Consider the following 19,298-nt stretch of genomic DNA (forward strand, 5'->3'; position numbering starts at 1 on the left):
TGGAGGAGAAGTGGCTGAGCTGGGGTGAGCCCCTGACACCTGAGTGACCCCCAGGACCCCTCTCAGGCACCTGAGGGACGCCCTTGGACACCTCAGTGACCTCTGCCAGCACCTGAGTGACCTCCTGACTGACCCTGGGCCACCTGAGCCCCTCTCCCACCAGCCCCTGGGTGACCCCCGCCCCCCGGACTCCTGAGCCCCCTCAAACCCAGGTGTGTCCCCTTGGGCTGACCAGTGTCCCCCCCCCCTTGCCCAGAGCGCCGCGTGATGGACACCGAGGAGCAGCTGGGCCCAGAGGCACCTGTGCTCAGGTGAGTGCCCAGCTCTGGCCCCGCCCCCTCAAAGGTGACCCTGCCCACTCAGTCCCCACCCCCTAACCCCCATTCTTGCAGCCGATTGGTGCAGCAGGACCAGGAGGGGGCGGAGCGACAGCTGGAGGTGGAGCTGGGCCGGCAGCAGCTGAGCCTGCGGTGCCGTGACAGGTGTGTGACCCCTGGGACAGGGGTGTGACCCCTGGGACAGGTGTGGGACAGGTGTGGCCCTGTCACCTGGGCCCCTCCAGGCCCCACCCACCTCTGGCCCCACCCATTTTCTGGCTCCGCCCCCAGGTTGGCAGAGGAGCTGCAGCAGCTGCAGCGCCCCCTGGAGGCTCGCCCAGAGTGATGGGCACAAGATGGACGCAGCCCATGGGACGCCCGTGGCACCTGTGGGACACCTCTGCGTGTTACCTGCGGGCCACCTGTGTCCTGCCATGTTCTCATGCCCCCCACTCCCCATCGTCCTCCCTGCCATGTCCCCCTCAGGTCCCCAAAGCTCCCCCATGTCCCCCAGTCCCCTCAAGTTCCCCCCATCCTCCCCGTATTCCCCAATTGTCCCTCATGTCCCCATTTCCCCCAATGGCCCCCACGTCCCTCCATGTCCCCATGTGTCCCACAACGTCCCCCATGTGCCCTCATGTCCTCGATGTCCCCCCATGTCCCCAGTTTCCCCCCAGTGTCCCTCATGTCCCCATTTTCCCCAATGTCCCTGCAGGTCCCCATGTCCCCTCAGGTCCCTGATGTCCCCCATGTCCCCAGTTTCCCCCCAGTGTCCCTCATGTCCCCAATGTCCCTGCAGGTCCCCATGTGCCCCCCATGTCCCCTCATGTCCCCGATGTCCCCTTTGTCCCCAGTGTCCCCCCAGTGTCCCCCATGTCCCCTCAGGTCCCTGATGTCCCCCTTGTCCCCAGTGTCCCCAATGTCCCCAGTTCTCCCCCAATGTCCTCATGTCCCCTCGGGTCCCCTCATGTTTCCCATGTCCCCAATAAACACTCTGCCACCATTGCTGTCTCTCAGGTGTCTCTTTGCGACCGCGGGTGACACTTCCCCCAAACAAGGCGGCCCCCTATGGCCGCCGCCATTGCTCCCTTATGGCCGCCGCCATGCTGTGGGTGGGCGCGCCCGTACCCGGAAGCGGAAGTTGGATACGCCCCCGCTTCCGGCCGCTGTTGGGCCTAGCCCGGAGCGTCCCTCGGAGGCGGCGGCAGCGATGGTGGGGGGGGGGACCGGGGGTGTGGGGGAGACCTCAGGGGGTCTGCGGTGTCTGGGGGACCCCCCCAGGCCCTGACACCCCCGCCGTTACCCCCTCAGGACAGCGAGTTCTCGGACGCGGAGGCGGCCCCGGGAGGGGAGGAGAACGCGCCGGTTTATTGCGTGTGCCGCAAGCCGGACATCAACTGCTTCATGATGTGAGGGGGGGTCTGGGGGTCCCCAGCTGCTTCGGGATGTGAGGGGGGCTCTGGGGGGTCCCCAAATGCTTCCTGATGTCAGGGGGAACGGGGGGAGCGGGGTCCGCAGGTGCTTCGGGATGTGAGGGGGGGTCCCCAAGTGGTTCGGGATGTGAGGGGGGGTCTGGGGGTCCCCAGGTGCTTCGGGATGTGAGGGGGGGTCTGGGGGGTCCCCAGGTGCTTCGGGATGTGAGGGGGGGTCTGGGGGTCCCCAGGTGCTTCGGGATGTGAGGGGGGGTCTGGGGGTCCCCAGGTGCTTCGGGATGTGAGGGGGGGTCTGGGGGGGGTCCCCAACTGCTTCATGACGTGAGGGAGGGTCTGGGGGGTCCCCAGGTGCTTCGGGATGTGAGGGAGGGTCTGGGGGGGTCCCCAGGTGCTTCGGGATGTGAGGGGGGGTCTGGGGGGTCCCCAAGTGCTTCGGGATGTGAGGGGGGGCCTGGGGGGGTCCCCAGGTGCTTCGGGATGTGAGGGAGGGTCTGGGGGGTCCCCAAGTGCTTCGGGATGTGAGGGAGGGTCTGGGGGGTCCCCAGGTGCTTCCTGATGTCAGGGGGAACGGGAATGAGCGGGGTCCGCAGGTGCTTCGGGATGTGAGGGGGGGTCCCCAAGTGCTTCGGGATGTGAGGGGGGGTCTGGGGGTCGCAGCAGACCTGAGGGGCCAGCTGGGGGGTCCCGGGCGCTTCACAGGGTGGGAGTTGGGGGGATCCCGGCTTGTCTTGGCTCCTGGGGGTGTTGGGGGGGGTCCCTTGAAGCGGGGAGGGGTGCAGGGTTCCCCTGGGGGGGCTTTGGGGGTGCCCGGCTGAGGGTCTCGGTGTCTCTCCCGTCCCAACAGCGGCTGCGACAACTGCAACGAGTGGTTCCATGGGGACTGCATCAACATCACCGAGCGCATGGCCAAGGCCATCCGCGAGTGGTACTGCCGGCAGTGCCGCGGTGAGAGGGGCTGGGGGCTCGGGGGGGGTTTTGGGGGTCTCTGGGGGGGCTTTGGTGAGTGGCAGTGCCGCGGTGAGAGGGGCTGGGGGCTCTGGGGGGGTTTTGGGGGTCTCTGGGGGGGCTTTGGTGAGTGGCAGTGCCGTGGTGAGAGGGGCTGGGGCTCTGGGGGGGTTTTGGGGGTCTTTGGGGGGGCTTTGGTGAGTGGCAGTGATGCGGTGAGGGGGGCTGGGGGCTCTGGGGGGGTTTTGGGGGGCTTTGGGGGGGCTTTGGTGAGTGGCAGTGATGCGGTGAGGGGGGGCTGGGGGCTCTGGGGGGGTTTTGGGGGGCTCTGGGGGGAGTTTGGGGGGGCTTTAGTGAGTGGCAATGCCGCGGTGAGAGGGGCTGGGGGCTCTGGGGGGGCCATTGAGGGGTGTTGGGCTGCAGTGAGAGGGGCGAGGGCCTGATTTTGGGGGGTTCCAAGGACGCTTGGGGTCTGGCTGGTTTTTTGAGGGGGGGGTCTGGGTGGTTTTTGGGGTGCTTGACCCCATTTTTGGGGTGTCTGACCCCAGATCCAGTGCTCAGCCCGCGTGTGCAGCAAGCGTGAGGCAGGGGCGTCCCTGGTGGGGTTTGGGGTGTGGCTGGTGGAATTCGGGGTGCCCGACCCCGTGTTTGGGGTGCCTGAGCCCGTTTTTGGGGTGTCCCCGGTGGTGGACCCCTCTGTGACCCCCCACCCCCCCCCCAGAGAAGGACCCGTCCCTGGAGATCCGGTACCGGCACAAGAAGTGGCGGGAGAAGGAGCACGAGGGGGCTAAAGGGCAGGAGCTGGAGCAGGGCCGGGCTGCCAAGGTGGGCTCTGGGGGGCTCAGGGGGTGGGGACCCCACAAAGGGGGACACCCCAATTCTGGGGAGAGGCTGGGAGGTGCCCGAGTCCCTTGGGATGAGGATTTGGGGGCACCAGGAGGCTGGGGGGTGCGTTGGGGGAGATTTGGGGGACCCCTGACCCTCTCCGGGTGTCTGGGATCCCTCCCAGCTTGGGTTTTGGGGTGGCCCGGGTGGATTTTTGGGGTGTCTGAGCCCAGATCAAGCACTCAGCCTGCATTTGGGGAGTGCAAGGTGGGGGTGTCCTTGGAGGGATTTGGGGTGTCCCTGGTGGAATTTGGGCTGTTCCTGATGGATTTTGGTGTGCCTGACCCCATTTTTGAGGTGCTTGACCCCAATTTCAGGGTGCCTAACCCTGTTTTTGAGGTACCTGACCCCATTTTCGGGGTTCCTGACCCTGTTTTTGAGGTGCCTGACCCCATTTTCGCGGAGCCTGACCCCATTTTCGGGGTGCCTGACCCCATTTTCGGGGTGCCTGACCCCATTTTTGAGGTGCCTGACCCCATTTTCAGGGCACCTGACCCTGTTTTCGGGGTGCCTGACCCCATTTTCAGGGTGCCTGACCCTGATTTCGGGGTGCCTGACCCCATTTTTGAGGTGCCTGACCCCGTTTTCGGGGTGCCTGACCCCATTTTCGGGGTGCCTGACCCCATTTTCGGGGTGCCTGACCCTGTTTTTGGGGTGCCTGACCCTGTTTTCGGGGTGCCTGACCCCATTTTCGGTGTGCCTGACCCTATTTTTGGGGTGCCCGACCCCAGATCAAGCGCTCAGCCCGCATGTGCGGGGAGTGCGAGGCGTGCCGGCGCCCCGAGGACTGCGGGCAGTGCGACTTCTGCCGGGACATGAAGAAATTCGGGGGCCCCAACAAGATCCGCCAGAAGTGCCGGCTGCGGCAGTGCCAGCTGCGGGCGCGGGTGAGCGGGCACCCGGCGCGTCCCTGGCGCGTCCCCGGCGCGTCCCCGGCGCGTCCTTGGTGTGTGTCGGGAGTGGGGTGTGTGCCCCGTGTGGCGTGGCCTCAGTGCCCGCCGGGGCCGGGCGTGTTGGGGTGGCCTTGGTGTGTCCCCGGTGTGGCTCTTTGTCACTGTGGCCTCTGTCACCGCCTCGTGTCCCTTTGTCACCCTGTCCCGTGTCCCTTTGTCACTGTCTGGCCGCGTCCTGGTGTCTCTTTGTCACCTCGTGCCGCGTCCCTGATGCGTCACGCTCGTGGCACGTCCCCGTGTCCCCTGTTGCTCACGTGTTCCGTGTCCCCAGCAAGCTGCTGCCTGTCCCTGTGCCACCCTGAGGTGTCCCCAAGTGTCCCGTGTCCGCGTGGCACTGTCTCACAGCGTCCCCAGCACGTTCCCAACGTCTGTTGTGTCCCCGTGCCACCCTGTCTCGCTACGTCCCCGCGTTGCGCGTCCGCGTGTCGCTCTGTCAGCGTGCCGCCAACGTGTCCCCAACGCGTCTTGTGTACCCAAGCGTCCCGTGCCCCTGTGTGTCCCTGTCCTATGTCCCCGCGTCCCCATGTTCCGTGTCCCCGTGCCACCGCCCTGTCCCTGACGTGTCCCCTCCGTGTCCCCGCAGGAATCCTACAAGTACTTCCCCACCTCGGTGAGTCCCTGGCGAGAGGGGAGGGAGGGGAGGGGGAGGGGAAAGGGGGACCCCAGACCCGCCCTGTCCCCGTGAGAAGGGCGTGGGGAAGGGGCCAAGCCTGGCTGGGGGGCGGAGGGGCACCCCAAAATCCTCATCGCCCTTGGGGTGAGGGGGGGGCTCACAGGTACAGGGGGTGGGGGTGCCCAGGAAGGTGCTGACCCCCCCCCCCGCCCAAGTTGGTGCAAGGGGGTCCCAGGGGTGCCATGAGGGGGTCCTGGGGGGTCCCGGGGGTGCCATGGAGGTCCTGGGGGTGCCTGGTGGGTCCCAGGGGGTCCCTGGTGGGTGCTGACCCCCCCCCACCCCCCCAACTGATGGGGGTGTCCTGGGGGTGCCATTGGGGGTCCCGGGGGTGCCATGGGGGTGTCCCAGGGGTGCCTTGGGGGGTTCCCGGGGGTCCCTGGCGGTGCTGACCCCCCCCCAGCTGGCCCGGGGGCGCGAGGGGGACCTGGAGTTGCTGAAGGCGCAGCTTGGGGGGCCGGGGCCCCCCGAGAGCCTCTCGGACGAGGAGCTGCCCCTCGACCCCCGGCTCTACCAGGAGCTCTGCGCCGGCGCCTTCGACGAGCACGGCCTGGTGAGCCCCCCAAAAACTGCCCCCCCCGGCACCCCAAAACTATCCTGGCACCCCAAAATCTGCCCCCACGGCACCCCAAAACTGTCCTGGGACCCCAAAATCTGCTCCCACGGCACCCCAAAACTGTCCTGGCACCCCAAAATCTGCCCCCTGGCACCCCAAAACTGTTCTGGGACCCCAAAATCTGCCCCCTGGCACCCCAAAACTGCCCTCCTGGCACCCCAGAACTGCCCCAGGACCCCAAAACTGCCCCCCCAGGACCCCAGAACTGCCCCTGGCACCCCAAAACTGCCCCCCCAGGACCCCAAAACTGCCCCTGGCACTCCAGAACTGTCCCAGGATTCTGGAACTGACCCCCCGGCACCCCACAACTGCCCCGGGACCTCAGAACTGCCCCCCTGGCACCCCAAAACTGTCCCCCCCAGGACCCCAAATACTGCCCTGGGGACCCCCACTGTTCCCCCTGGGCACCCCAAACACCCCCCCGGATACCACAGGAGCAGACGCGAGGGAGGTTTTTGCACATCAGGGCCTGGTTTAGTGGGTTTAGGGGTGGCTTTGTGTGTCAGGGCCTGGTTTAGGCTGTCCAGGGCTGGTTTTGTGTGTCAAGGCGAGCTTCAGGCGTATCAGGACCTGTCCTGGCTCCTTGTCGGGGCGCGTCCCCAAATATCCCCCAGCGTGGGACCGTGGCACGTCCCCACGCTGGGCCGTGGCCTGAGGCACGTCCCCGGATGTCCCCAACGTGTCCTGGCACGTCAGGTCGCGTCCCCGTGGCACTCCGAGGTGTGTCAGGCGTATCCCTGCGTGTCCCCAGCGTGTCCTGGCACGTCCCCACACCACGCCGTGCCCTGTGGCGCGTCCCCGAACGTCCCCAAGTGCGTCCTGGCGCGTCCCGACACCAGGCCACGCGCCCGAGGCACCCCGGGCCACGTTGTCCCCTCGTGTCCCTTCATGGGCCACGCTCTGAGGCGCATCGGGGCCGTCACCCCGCGTGTCCCCGCGTGTCCCCGACGTGTCCCCGCGTGTCCCCGGTCCCGCCAGCCCTGGCTCAGTGACGCCGAGGACGCGCCGTTCCTGGACCCCGTCCTGCGCAAACGCGCCGTGAAGGTCAAACACGTCAAACGCCGCGAGAAGAAGTCGGACAAGAAGGTGAGGGCCACTGGGAGCTACTGGGAGGGCCACTGGGAGCTACTGGGGGTTGCTGGGAGGGCTCTGGGTGGTTGCTGGGTGGCGAGCGGTGGTTACTGGGTGGTGACAGGTGGTTACTGGTGTTCACTGGTGTGGAAGGAGGAGTGGCGGAATGAGCACTGGGAGCTGCTGGGAGGTACTGGGAGGGTTCTGAGTGGTGACTGGTGTTAACTGGTGGTAACTGGTGCGGAAGGAGGAGCGCTACAAGCGGCACCGGCAGCGGGCGCGGCACTGGGAGAGCTCTGGTGGTTACTGGGCTACGAGTGGTGGTTACTGGGAGGTTACTGGTGCTAACTGGGGGTTACTGGTGCAGAAGGAGGAGCGCTACAAGCGGCACTGGCAGTGCCGGGCTACGAGTGGTGGTTACTGGGAGGTTACTGGGAGGTGGCACCAGCAGCGGGCGCAGCACTGGGAGAGCTCTGGTGGTTACTGGGCTACAAGTGGTGGTTACTGGGAGGTTACTGGGAGGTTACTGGGAGGTTCCTGGTGCTAACTGGTGCAGAAGGAGGAGCGCTACAAGCGACACCGGCAGCGGGCGCGGCACTGGCAGTGCTGAGCTACGAGTGGTGGTGACTGGGAGGTTACTGGTGCTAACTGGGGGTTACTGGTGCAGAAGGAGGAGCGCTACAAGCGGCACCGGCAGCGGGCGCGGCACCGCGAGCGCCGCGGGCACCCCGAGCGCGCCGACGCCCGAGACCCCGCGGGGCTGGGCCAGTGCCTGGGCCCCGGCTGCACCCGCCCCGCGCGCCCGCCCTCCAAGTACTGCAGCGAAGCCTGCGGCATCAAACTGGCTGCCAAGTGAGTACCCACCAGTATGGACCAGTATAAACCAGTGCGGGACGGGTCAGGCCGGTATAAACCAGTACAGAATGGCATGGACCAGTATAAACCAGTACAGAACAGTACAGACTGGTATAGACCAGTATAAACCAGTACAGAACAGTACAGACTGGTATAGACCGGTATAAACCAGTACAGAATGGCACGGACCAGTATAAACCAGTACAGAACAGTACAGACTGGTATAGACCAGTATAAACCAGTACAGAACAGTACAGACTGGTATAGACCGGTATAAACCAGTACAGAATGGCACGGACCAGTATAAACCAGTACAGAACAGTACAGACTGATATAGACCAGTATAAACCAGTACAGACTGGTATAGACCAGTATAAACCAGTACAGACTGGTATAGACCAGTATAAACCAGTACAGACTGGTATAAACCAGTACAGACTGGTATAGACCAGTATAAGCCAGTACAGACTGGTATAGACCAGTGTAAACCACTTATCTAAGCAGATCCTGCCGCAGCGGATCCAGCAGTGGATCCCAGGGATCCTGCAGCCCCCATTAACCCTTTCCTCACCCCGATCCCAGCCGGATCTACGAGATCCTGCCGCAGCGGATCCAGCAGTGGATCCCAGGGATCCTGCAGCCCCCATTAACCCTTTCCTCACCCCGATCCCAGCCGGATCTACGAGATCCTGCCGCAGCGGATCCAGCAGTGGATCCCAGGGATCCTGCAGCCCCCATTAACCCTTTCCTCACCCCGATCCCAGCCGGATCTACGAGATCCTGCCGCAGCGGATCCAGCAGTGGATCCCAGGGATCCTGCAGCCCCCATTAACCCTTTCCTCACCCCGATCCCAGCCGGATCTACGAGATCCTGCCGCAGCGGATCCAGCAGTGGCAGCAGAGCCCGTGCGTGGCGGAGGAGCACGGCAAGCGGCTGCTGGAGCGCATCCGGCGCGAGCAGCACCAGGCGCGGCTGCGGCTGCAGGAGATGGAGCGGCGCTTCCACGAGCTCGAGGGGCTCATCGCCCGCGCCAAGGGGCACCCGCCCCGCGAGGACGAGGAGGTGGGCACCCCCCGGGGCTGCCGGAGGGCTGGGGACCCCGAAAACGCTTTGATTCTACCCGTTTTGGGCCCCTCGCACCGGGTCCTTCATGGTCACAGGGGTGCCCCCAAATGTTTTAATTTTCCCTGTTCTGGGTTCCTCTTGAGACCCCTCTGCTCCCCTGGTACCCACACACAGCTCCTGGAGGGCTGGGCACCCCAAAAACCCTTTAATTCTCCTCATTATGGTCCCCTTTCAGGCTCCTCTGCTGCCCTGGGGACACCTGGGCGCCCACACTCAACTCCTGGAGGGCTGGGCACCCCAAAAACCCTTTAATTCTCCTCATTATGGTCCCCTTTCAGGCTCCTCTGCTCCCCTAGGGACACCTGGGCGCCCACACTCAACTCCTGGAGGGCTGGGCACCCCAAAAATCCTTTAATTCTCCTCATTATGGTCCCCTTTCAGGCTCCTCTGCTGCCCTGGGGACACCTGGGCGCCCACACTCAACTCCTGGAGGGCTGGGCACCCCAAAACCCTTTAATTCTCCTCATTATGGCCCCCTTTCAGGCTCCTCTGCTGCCCTGGGGACACCTGGGTGCCCACACTCAACTCCTGGAGGGCTGGGCACCCCAAAAATCCTTTAATTCTGGGTCCCTCTTGGGATGCCCCCAAACCTTTTAGTTTCCCCATTCTGGGTCCCCCCCAAGCCCCTGGGCATCCCCCAAATCTCTGAATCCCTCCTGAGCCCTGTCCTGGGTCCCCTATGGACACCTGGGTCTCCCCAAATCCCCTCCCTGGAGCATCTGGGCGCCCCTGAAGCCCCCTAACCTTGGATCCCCCCAATGCGTGGGTCCCCCCTTGGACCCCCTGACCCCGCTGTCCCCCCAGAGCACGGAGGGGGACAGTGAGGACACGGACCTGCAGATCTTCTGCGTGTCCTGCGGCCACCCCATCAACCCCAAGGTGGCCCTGCGGCACATGGAGCGCTGCTACGCCAAGGTGATCCCGGGATTTGGGGGGCCTGGGGGCACCTCTGGCTTCCTGGGGCCTGTGGATCTGTGGGATCATCTATGGGGTCATCCATGGCATTCCAGGCTGCCGTGGGATCATCCACGGGGTCTGTGGGATCATCCATGGGACTCTCTGGGCTCCTGTGGGATCTTCTGGGGGACCCTTTTAGGGGAACTTTGGGCGCCCCCTGAGCTGGGCAACCCTCCCAGATCCTGCAGTGGCCACGGGAATCCCTTTCCTCAGCTTGGGGGGGGCTGGGGGGGTTCTTAGGGGGCTGGGGGAACCCTGTGAAGGAACTTTAGGGGTTTCTATAGGGGCTGGGGGGGCTGTAGGGACTGGGGGTTCTGTGGGGTCTCGTGGGGATGGTCTCTATAGGGGCTGGGGGTCCATAGGACCCTGTGGGAGGGATCGGGGGGAAGCTCTATAGGGGCTGGGGGGCCATAGGACCCTGTGGGAGGGCTCGGTGGGGGGGCTCTATAGGGGCTGGGGGTCCATAGGACCCAGGGTGGGCTCAGGGGTCCCATCCCTGCCCCCCCTTTTGATCCCCCCACCCCATTGCAGTACGAGAGCCAAACGTCCTTCGGGTCCATGTACCCCACCCGCATCGAGGGGTGAGTGGGGAGGGGGCTCTGGGGAGAGGGGGGGGCACCCTGGGGGGGCTTTCTGGGGTTGGGGGGTGGACCCCAGACCCCTAAATCCTCCTGGGAAAGGCGGGGGGGGGCAGCACCCCAGGGGAGGCTTTTTGGGGTGGGGGTGTCATCCCCCCCGGGGGAGTGCCCAGGGGGGAGTTTGAGGGGGGGGGGTTGTGGCTGTCTGGGGAGGGGGGGAGGGTCCTTCAGCACCCTGTCCCTCCCCCACCCCAGGACATCTCTTGTGTCCCCCCCCAGGGCCACTCGGCTGTTCTGTGACGTTTACAACCCCCAGAGCAAAACCTACTGCAAGAGGCTGCAGGTGCTGTGCCCCGAGCACTCCCGCGACCCCAAGGTGGGCACGGAATGAGATTTTGGGGTGGAATTTAGGGGATCTGTGCCCCGAGCACTCCCGCGACCCCAAGGTGGGCATGGAATGAGATTTTGGGGTGGAATTTAGGGGATCTGTGCCCCGAGCCCAAGGTGGGCACAGGGTGGGCTTTGAGGAGCGGGGGCAGTGCCCAGGAAAGTCCTGGGACCCCAAAGTGGGCACAGAATGAGATTTTGGGGTGGAATTTAGGGGATCTGTGCCCCGAGCACTCCCGCGACCCCAAGGTGGGCACGGAATGAGATTTTGGGGTGGAATTTAGGGGATGTGTGCCCCGAGCACTCCCGCGACCCCAAGGTGGGCACGGAATGAGATTTTGGGGTGGAATTTAGGGGATGTGTGCCCCGAGCACTCCCGCGACCCCAAGGTGGGCATGGAATGAGATTTTGGGGTGGAATTTAGGGGATCTGTGCCCCGAGCCCAAGGTGGGCACAGGGTGGGCTTTGAGGAGCGGGGGCAGTGCCCAGGAAAGTCCTGGGACCCCAAAGTGGGCACAGAATGAGATTTTGGGGTGGAATTTAGGGGATCTGTGCCCCGAGCACTCCCGCGACCCCAAGGTGGGCACGGAATGAGATTTTGGGGTGGAATTTAGGGGATGTGTGCCCCGAGCACTCCCGCGACCCCAAGGTGGGCACGGAATGAGATTTTGGGGTGGAATTTAGGGGATCTGTGCCCCGAGCCCAAGGTGGGCACAGGGTGGGCTTTGGGGAGCGGGAGCAGTGCCCAGGAAAGTCCTGGGACCCCAAAGTGGGCACAGAATGCGATTTTGGGGTGGAATTTAGGGGATCTGTGCCCCGAGCACTCCTGGGACCCCAAGGTGGGCACAGAATGAGATTTTGGGGTGGAATTTAGGGGATCTGTGCCCCGAGCACTCCTGGGACCCCGAGGTGGGCACGGAATGAGATTTTGGGGTGGAATTTAGGGGATCTGTGCCCCGAGCACTACTGGGACCCCAAGGTGGGCACAGAATGAGATTTTGGGGTGGAATTTAGGGGATCTGTGCCCCGAGCACTCCTGGGACCCCAAAGTGGGCACGGAATGAGATTTTGGGGTGGAATTTAGGGGATCTGTGCCCCGAGCACTCCTGGGACCCCGAGGTGGGCACAGGGAGGACCAGGACAAGGGTCGTGCCCAGGACAATCCCAGGACACCAAAGTGGACATGAGGGGACAGGACAGGGGCAGTGCCCAGGACACTGCCAGGACCCCAGGGTGGCCATGGAGGTGGCAGAGGGGCTCTGGGTGTCCCCAGCCCGGCGCTGACCCCGTGCCCGCCCAGGTGCCCGCGGACGAGGTGTGCGGGTGCCCGCTGGTGCGCGACGTCTTCGAGCTGACCGGGGACTTCTGCCGCGTCCCCAAGCGCAAGTGCCACCGTCACTACTGCTGGGAGAAGCTGCGCCGCGCCGAGGTGGACCTGGAGCGCGTCCGCGTGGTGGGTGCCACCGCCCCGCGTCCCCAAAGTGTCCCCGAAGTGTCCCCACACTCTGTCCCCATCCCCACACTGTCCTTGTCCCTGTCCCCACGCTGTGCCCACGCTGTCCCCACGCTGTCCGTATCCCTGTCCCCACACTCTGTCCCCATCCCAACGCTGTCCATGTCCCCATCCCCACACTGTCCCTGTCCCCACGCTGTCCCCACACTGTCCATGTCCCTGTCCCCACGCTGTCCCTGTCCCTGTCCCAACGCTGTCCTTGTCCCCATGCTGTCCCCACACTGTTCCCATGCTCTCCCTCTCCCCACACTGTGCCCACACTGTCCCTGTCCCCACGCTGTCCCCACGCTGTCCGTGTCCCTGTCCCCACGCTGTCCCTGTCCCCCGCAGTGGTACAAGCTGGACGAGCTGTTCGAGCAGGACAGTGTCCCTGTCCCCACACTGTCCCCACGCTGTCCATGTCCCTGTCCCCACGCTGTCCCCACGCTGTCCGTGTCCATGTCCCCACACTGTCCCCACGCTGTCCGTGTCCCTGTCCCCACACTTTCCCCACGCTGTCCGTGTCCCTGTCCCCACGCTGTCCCTGTCCCCACGCTGTCCGTGTCCCTGTCCCCACGCTGTCCCCACACTGTCCCGTGTCCCTGTCCCCACACTGTCCCCACGCTGTCCCCACGCTGTCCGTGTCCCTGTCCCCACACTGTCCCCACACTGTCCCTGTCCCCACACTGTCCCCACGCTGTCCATGTCCCCACACTGTCCCCACGCTGTCCATGTCCCCACACTGTCCCCACGCTGTCCATGTCCCTGTCCCCACGCTGTCCCTGTCCCCCACAGTGGTACAAGCTGGACGAGCTGTTCGAGCAGGACAGTGTCCCTGTCCCCACGCTGTCCCCACACTGTCCCCACGCCGTCCCTGTCCCCCGCAGTGGTACAAGCTGGACGAGCTGTTCGAGCAGGACAGTGTCCCTGTCCCCACGCTGTCCCCACACTGTCCCTGTCCCCACACTGTCCCCACGCTGTCCCTGTCCCCACACTGTCCCCACGCTGTCCGTGTCCCTGTCCCCACGCCGTCCCTGTCCCCCGCAGTGGTACAAGCTGGACGAGCTGTTCGAGCAGGACAGTGTCCCTGTCCCCACGCTGTCCCCACACTGTCCCCACGCTGTCCCTGTCCCCACACTGTCCCCACGCTGTCCATGTCCCTGTCCCCACGCCGTCCCTGTCCCCCGCAGTGGTACAAGCTGGACGAGCTGTTCGAGCAGGACAGTGTCCCTGTCCCCACGCTGTCCCCACGCTGTCCGTGTCCATGTCCCCACGCTGTCCCCACACTGTCCCGTGTTCCTGTCCCCACGCTGTCCCTGTCCCTGTCCCCACGCTGTCCCCACACTGTCCGTGTCCCTGTCCCCACGCCGTCCCTGTCCCCCGCAGTGGTACAAGCTGGACGAGCTGTTCGAGCAGGACAGTGTCCCTGTCCCCACACTGTCCCCACACTGTCTCTGTCCCCACACTGTCCCCACGCTGTCCCCACACTGTCCCGTGTTCCTGTCCCCACGCTGTCCCTGTCCCCACACTGTCCCCACGCTGTCCGTGTCCCTGTCCCCACGCTGTCCCTGTCCCCCACAGTGGTACAAGCTGGACGAGCTGTTTGAGCAGGACAGTGTCCCTGTCCCCACACTGTCCCCACGCTGTCCATGTCCCCACGCTGTCCCCACGCTGTCCGTGTCCCTGTCCCCACCCCGTCCCTGTCCCCCGCAGTGGTACAAGCTGGACGAGCTGTTCGAGCAGGACAGTGTCCCTGTCCCCACGCTGTCCCCACACTGTCCCTGTCCCCACACTGTCCCCACGTTGTCCGTGTCCCTGTCCCCACGCTGTCCCTGTCCCCCGCAGTGGTACAAGCTGGACGAGCTGTTCGAACAGGACAGTGTCCCTGTCCCCACGCTGTCCGTGTCCCTGTCCCCACGCTGTCCCCACGCTGTCCGTGTCCATGTCCCCACACTGTCCCCACACTGTCCGTGTCCCTGTCCCCACGCCGTCCCTGTCCCCCGCAGTGGTACAAGCTGGACGAGCTGTTCGAGCAGGAGCGCAATGTGCGGGCGGCCATGACCAACCGGGCGGGGCTGCTGGCGCTGATGCTGCACCAGACCATCCAGCACGACCCGCTGACCACGGACCTGCGCTCGGACCGCTGACCACGGGCCTGGCTCGGACCGCTGACCGCCCCCGGAGCCCCTAAACCCCCCCGGACCCCTCCCCACATCCCCCCACCCCTGATTCCTGGGTGCCCCCGCATCCCCAAATAAACCGGGTGTGCAAAACGAGTCTGGGGGTGTCCCTGGGCTGTCGGTGGGATCTGTCGGGTTGTCCATGGGATATAGGGCGGCTCCTGTGGGGTCTCTGGGGATCCCTTTTGGGGGAATTTTGGGAGGCCCTGAGTTCTGGTACCACCGCAGATCCTGCAGAGGCCATGGGGATGCCTTCGCTGGCCGTGGTGCAGCTGGGGGGGGTCCTGAGGAGGTTGGGGGATCCTTAAGGGGTGGGAGAGGTGGAAATGGGAGCAGTATCCGTGGGAGGGCTGGGAGGGGTCTCTGGCGGTTTTTGGGGGTCCTTTGGGGGGGGGAAATGGGGGCAGCATCCGTGGGAGGGCTGGGAGGGGTCTCTGGCGGTTTTTGGGGGTCCTTTGGGGGGGGGAAATGGGAGCAGCATCCGTGGGAGGGGGCTGGGAGGGGTCTCTGGCGGTTTTTGGGGGTCCTTTGGGGGGGGGGAATGGGAGCAGCATCCGTGGGAGGGGTCCCTGATGGATTTGGGGGGGTCCTGGGGGAGGAAATGGGAGCAGCATCCGTGGGAGGGGGCTGGGAGGGGTCTCTGGCGGTTTTTGGGGGTCCTTTGTGGGGGTGAAATGGGAGCAGCAATCTTGGGAGGGGTCCCTGATGGATTTGGGGGGGTCCTGGGGGAGGAAATGGGAGCAGCATCCGTGGGGGGGGGGCTGGGAGGGGCCCCTGGCGGTTTTGGGGGGGTCTTTGTGGGGGGACCAGGGGGTCCTGGGCAGGGGAAAGGCCCCCAATGGGCCCGAGGGGAACGCGCCGGGCTCATTAGCATAGACACGCCCACACGCTGCTTCATTAACATATCTCCTCCCTCCTGGCGTCACGTGCCGCGCGGTCACGTGCCTCCCCGCCCCACGAGTCGCGCATCGCCCCGCCCCACTCTAGTTCTGCCTTTCCTCATTGGTCCGCTCCGCTTCACGTGACCCGCAGCCCCCGCCCCTTGCGTTTCCCGCCCGGTGTTTCCTCTTCCGGCGCGGGGCCCCGCCCCCTCCGCCCCCCGCGGCCTCGCGGCGTCGCCGGAGGAAGAGGAGGAGGAAAAGGAGGAGGAAGAGGAAGAGCTGCGCCACAGGCGGGGGCGGATGGGAACGGTGAGGGGCCGGCGGGGGTGCGGGACCGCAGCGGGGTTGAGCGAGGAGCCAGAGAGAACCGAGCGGGGAGACGCGGCTGGTGGGGAAGGGCGGGCCGTGAGGGGGGGGGGGGGGGGGCGTTCGTGTGGGGGAAGGGGCGTGAGGGAGGGGGCGGGGAGGGGCAGTTTGTGAGGGGGAGGGGTAGTTTGTGAGGGGGAAGGGCAGTTTGGGGGCAGTTTGTGAGGGGGAAGGGCAGTTTGTGAGGGGGAGGGGCAGTTTGGGGGCAGTTTGTGAGGGGGAGGGGCAGTTTAGGGGTTGTTGGGGAGGGGGAGGGGCAGTTTGGGGGCAGTTTGTGAGGGGGAGGGGCAGTTTAGGGGTTGTTGGGGAGGGGGAGGGGCAGTTTGGGGGCAGTTTGTGAGGGGGAGGGGCAGTTTGGGGGTTGTTGGGGAGGGGGAGGGGCAGTTTGGGGGCAGTTTGTGAGGGGGAGGGGCAGTTTAGGGGTTGTTGGGGAGGGGGAGGGGCAGTTTGGGGGCAGTTTGTGAGGGGGAGGGGCAGTTTGGGGGTTGTTGGGGAGGGGGAGGGGCAGTTTGGGGTGGGGGCGGAACTCCGGGGGAGTTTTGGGGGTGTCCTTGCGGGGGGAGGGGAGGACTCGGAGCTGTGTTTGTGTGGGGGAGGGGAGGGGAGGGGGGGCCCTGGCGGTGGGGGAGGGGAGGATGGAGTCACGTGGGGAGGGGGCGCGGCCCGGCTGTGTTTGGGGGCGGGCTCCGGGGGTGTTCGGGCTGTCGGGGCCGGTGGTGACCCCCTCGCTCCCCGCCTCTCCGGGGGTCTCAGCCCCCCCGCAGGATGGCGGAGGGCTGGGCCGAGTGCCCGGCGCTGGGCCCGGGCTGGCAGCGCCGCGAAGCTTTTCGGAAATCCGGGGCCACCAGCGGCCGCAGCGACACCTACTACAGGAGGTGCCCCTCCCCGAAAAACTCCCCGCACCCCTCCCTTTCGCCCTCACGGGACTGCGGGTGCTGCCCTTTCTCCCTCCTCCCATCCTAGACCCCATCCCGTGTCCATCTGGGGGCTTCCCCCCCACGCCCCAGTGGTGTTTCATGGGGGATTTCAGAGCCCCTTTCCCACCTCCCCCTCCACGAGCTCCTCGGGGCCAATTCTCAGTGTCCCTTTCCCAAATATTCCCAGTCCCCTCCAATTTTTCCAGGCTATCTTGGGGCTCGGGGTGGGGGGGGGGGGGGCTTTTTGAGATCACAGGGGGATTTTAGGGGTCCCCTGAGCTCTGTTTGCTCCCCCTTTCCCATTCTCCCTTTGGCATTTGGGGGCTCCCCCAGGCTCAGCAGTCCCCTTGGGGTTCTGGGGGTTTTTGGGGCCCATCTGACCCGAGCCCCCCGGCAGCCCCACAGGGCAGAAGTTCCGCAGTAAGATCGAGCTGCGGCGGTTCCTGGGCCCCGGGCACGACCTGAGCAACTTTGACTTCAAATCGGGGCTGGAGCGGCCTGGCCCCACCCGGGTATGGGGGATGGGACCCGGGAGGGGGCACAAAAATCCCAAAAAACCTTGGGGACAGAAATCTGGAGCTCTCCTGGTGGGGGGAGCCCCATAACAAGAAGGGAATCGGGGGTGGGCTAAAGAGATGGGATAAAAGGGGCTCCTCAAAATGAGGGAAATGAGGGTGAGGTGACTCTAAATTGGGCGGTGGGTGGGAAATAAAGGGTCCTTACAGTGGGGAGGAGCAGTAACGGGGGTTTGGAAGTGGTGGGGAGGGGTCACAAGGGGTTCTCCCTCCATGCTGTGACCCCCTCCCTCAATTTTGTGCCTTTCAGACCAAGAAGAGCCCCAAATGGCACCTGCCCGCCGGGCCCCTCCCGGAGCCCCCCGAAATCTTCAGAAAGGAGGAGGAAGAAGAGGTGGAGGTGGAGGTGGAGGTGGGTGGGGCTGAGACCGAGAAAGCCCCACCCTCACCAGTTCAGGCCACGCCTCCTCCCGCCCAGGCCACGCCTCCTCCCGTCCAGACCACGCCCCCTACTCGCCAGGCCACGCCTCCTTTGGCCGAGGCCACGCCTCCTTCCGCTGTGGCCACGCCCCCACCGGAGCCCCCCCATCGCAGGTCCCGCAAGCGGCCGCCCCTGGAGCCCCCCCAGGATGGGGTGATGGCGTGAGTGGGGAGGGGTCCCCGGGGGGTCGTGGGATCCCTCAGGCGTGGGGGTGGGGGTCCCCTGGAACTCTTGGCGTGGGGAGGGGGTCCCGGGAGCAGGGGGTGACCCCAGGAGGGAAGGATTGGAGTCTCTGGGGGTGTTCCTGGGGGGAAATTCAGAGTAGGGGGGTTGCCTCAGGGGGGCTGTGGGATCCCGGGGGGCAGTGGGGGTGTTGGGGTTCCCTTGGCTCCCCCCAAAATGCCGCCCCCTCCTCCACAGGCTTTGTGCTGGCTGCCAGAGCCTCTTCCCGGGGGTGTCGCTGCCCCCCCAGCGCCGCTGCCGCTGGCTCTGCCCCGACTGCCGTGGTGAGCTTCGGCCTCAGCGCCCGCCTCCTCATCCTCTTCATGCTCCTCCTCGTTCTCTGAGTCTTCCTCCCACCTTCCTCAGCTCTCTCAGAGCTTTTTCTGTTTTATCCTCTTCCTCATTTTCCTGTTGTTCTTGTTCTTCATTCCCTGGGTTTTTCCCTCTCCATCATCATCATCATCATTCCTTGAATTGCTTCAACCCGTAATTATCGTTTTATTCCCGTGGAACTTCCCGTTCCTCCTCCCTGATTCTTCCCTGCCTCCCTTTCCCTCAGTTTTGGAGCATTTTGGGGGGGAAGGGAGCCTGAAGGAGTTCGGGAGTGGGGTCAGGGGGGATCCCAGGAAAGTTGGGGTGACCCTGACTCCCTTCCCCCACCTCCCCCAGCCCAGAGACGAGACTTCAACCGGGAGCAGCGATTCTACAAGGTACCCCCGATCCCTCAGGGGGGGAAATGGTGCCCCTGGGCGTTCCCCAGATCCCTCGGGGGGTTTGGGGGGCCCACCAAGAGCCCTGACACCCCCTCCCCACAGCGGGTGGGCTGTGGCACGTGCCAGGCCTGTCTCATCCCCGAGGACTGTGGGATCTGCAGCGCCTGCGCCCGCAACCCCCCCGGGGGCCCCTCCGGGCCCGGCCGGACCCCCAAGTGCCTCCTGCGCCGCTGCCTGCGCATCGTCAAGAAGGTACCGGCACCCCTGCATGTCGCTGTCACCCCCCAAATGTCACCAGCACCCCTGCATGTCGCTGTCACCCCCTCCAGTGTCACCAGCACCCCTGCATGTCGCTGTCACCCCCTCCAGTGTCACCGGCACCCCTGCATGTCGCTGTCACCCCCCAAATGTCACCAGCACCCCTGCATGTCACTGTCACCCCCTGCAGTGTCACCAGCACCTCTGCGTGTCACTGTCACCCCCTGCAGTGTCACCAGCACCCCCGCATGTCGCTGTCATCCCTGCAGTGTCACCAGCACCCCTGCGTGTCACTGTCACCCCCAAAATGTCACCAGCACCCCTGCGTGTCACTGTCACCCCCAAAATGTCACCAGCACCCCTGCATGTCGCTGTCACCCCCTGCAGTGTCACCAGCACCCCTGCATGTCACTGTCACCCCCAAAATGTCACCAGCACCCCTGCGTGTCGCTGTCACCCCCTCCAGTGTCACCAGCACCC

The 19,298-nt window shown here is 65.3% G+C and overlaps 2 protein-coding genes across 4 annotated transcripts; both read left to right on the forward strand.

Moving 5' to 3' along the window:
• The first annotated feature begins 1,304 nt into the window (after nucleotides 1–1,304).
• On the forward strand, nucleotides 1,305–14,561 carry LOC137465967 (CXXC-type zinc finger protein 1-like). Of its 3 annotated transcripts, none has more exons than XM_068177929.1 (15): nucleotides 1,305–1,530; nucleotides 1,629–1,726; nucleotides 2,595–2,695; nucleotides 3,417–3,520; nucleotides 4,312–4,467; nucleotides 5,117–5,143; nucleotides 5,607–5,756; nucleotides 6,798–6,905; nucleotides 7,558–7,742; nucleotides 8,601–8,808; nucleotides 9,676–9,786; nucleotides 10,360–10,409; nucleotides 10,686–10,782; nucleotides 12,094–12,246; nucleotides 14,292–14,561. In XM_068177929.1, exons 1-15 carry the CDS (start codon nucleotides 1,528–1,530, stop codon nucleotides 14,430–14,432), a joined length of 1,692 nt encoding a protein of 563 aa, XP_068034030.1. In that variant the 5' UTR covers nucleotides 1,305–1,527; the 3' UTR covers nucleotides 14,433–14,561. The 3 variants fall into 3 exon arrangements, with proteins under 3 accessions (XP_068034030.1, XP_068034032.1, XP_068034033.1); XM_068177931.1 differs by having other exon boundaries at nucleotides 5,721–5,756; XM_068177932.1 differs by lacking the exon at nucleotides 5,607–5,756.
• A 941-nt stretch (nucleotides 14,562–15,502) lies between these two features.
• Nucleotides 15,503–18,830, forward strand: LOC137465969 (methyl-CpG-binding domain protein 1-like; the record flags this gene model as incomplete). The annotated part of the gene is made up of 7 exons (XM_068177933.1): nucleotides 15,503–15,655; nucleotides 16,466–16,587; nucleotides 17,027–17,141; nucleotides 17,455–17,786; nucleotides 18,046–18,131; nucleotides 18,517–18,557; nucleotides 18,663–18,830. Coding segments are annotated over exons 1-7 (873 nt in total), but the record flags the coding sequence as incomplete, so codon positions are not given.
• Between the last annotated feature and the right edge of the window lie 468 nt (nucleotides 18,831–19,298).

Source organism: Anomalospiza imberbis, unplaced genomic scaffold, assembly GCF_031753505.1.
Source record: "Anomalospiza imberbis isolate Cuckoo-Finch-1a 21T00152 unplaced genomic scaffold, ASM3175350v1 scaffold_1224, whole genome shotgun sequence".
Lineage (NCBI taxonomy): Eukaryota > Metazoa > Chordata > Aves > Passeriformes > Viduidae > Anomalospiza > Anomalospiza imberbis.

What these genes read in the sequence shown, in the direction of transcription:
- LOC137465967 (XM_068177929.1), top strand. An exon ending in GACATCAACTGCTTCATGAT is followed by an intron (nt 1,727 to 2,594) that starts GTGAGGGGGGGT and finishes CCGTCCCAACAG; the next exon opens with CGGCTGCGACAACTGCAACG. An exon ending in AGCACTCCCGCGACCCCAAG is followed by an intron (nt 10,783 to 12,093) that starts GTGGGCACGGAA and finishes GTGCCCGCCCAG; the next exon opens with GTGCCCGCGGACGAGGTGTG.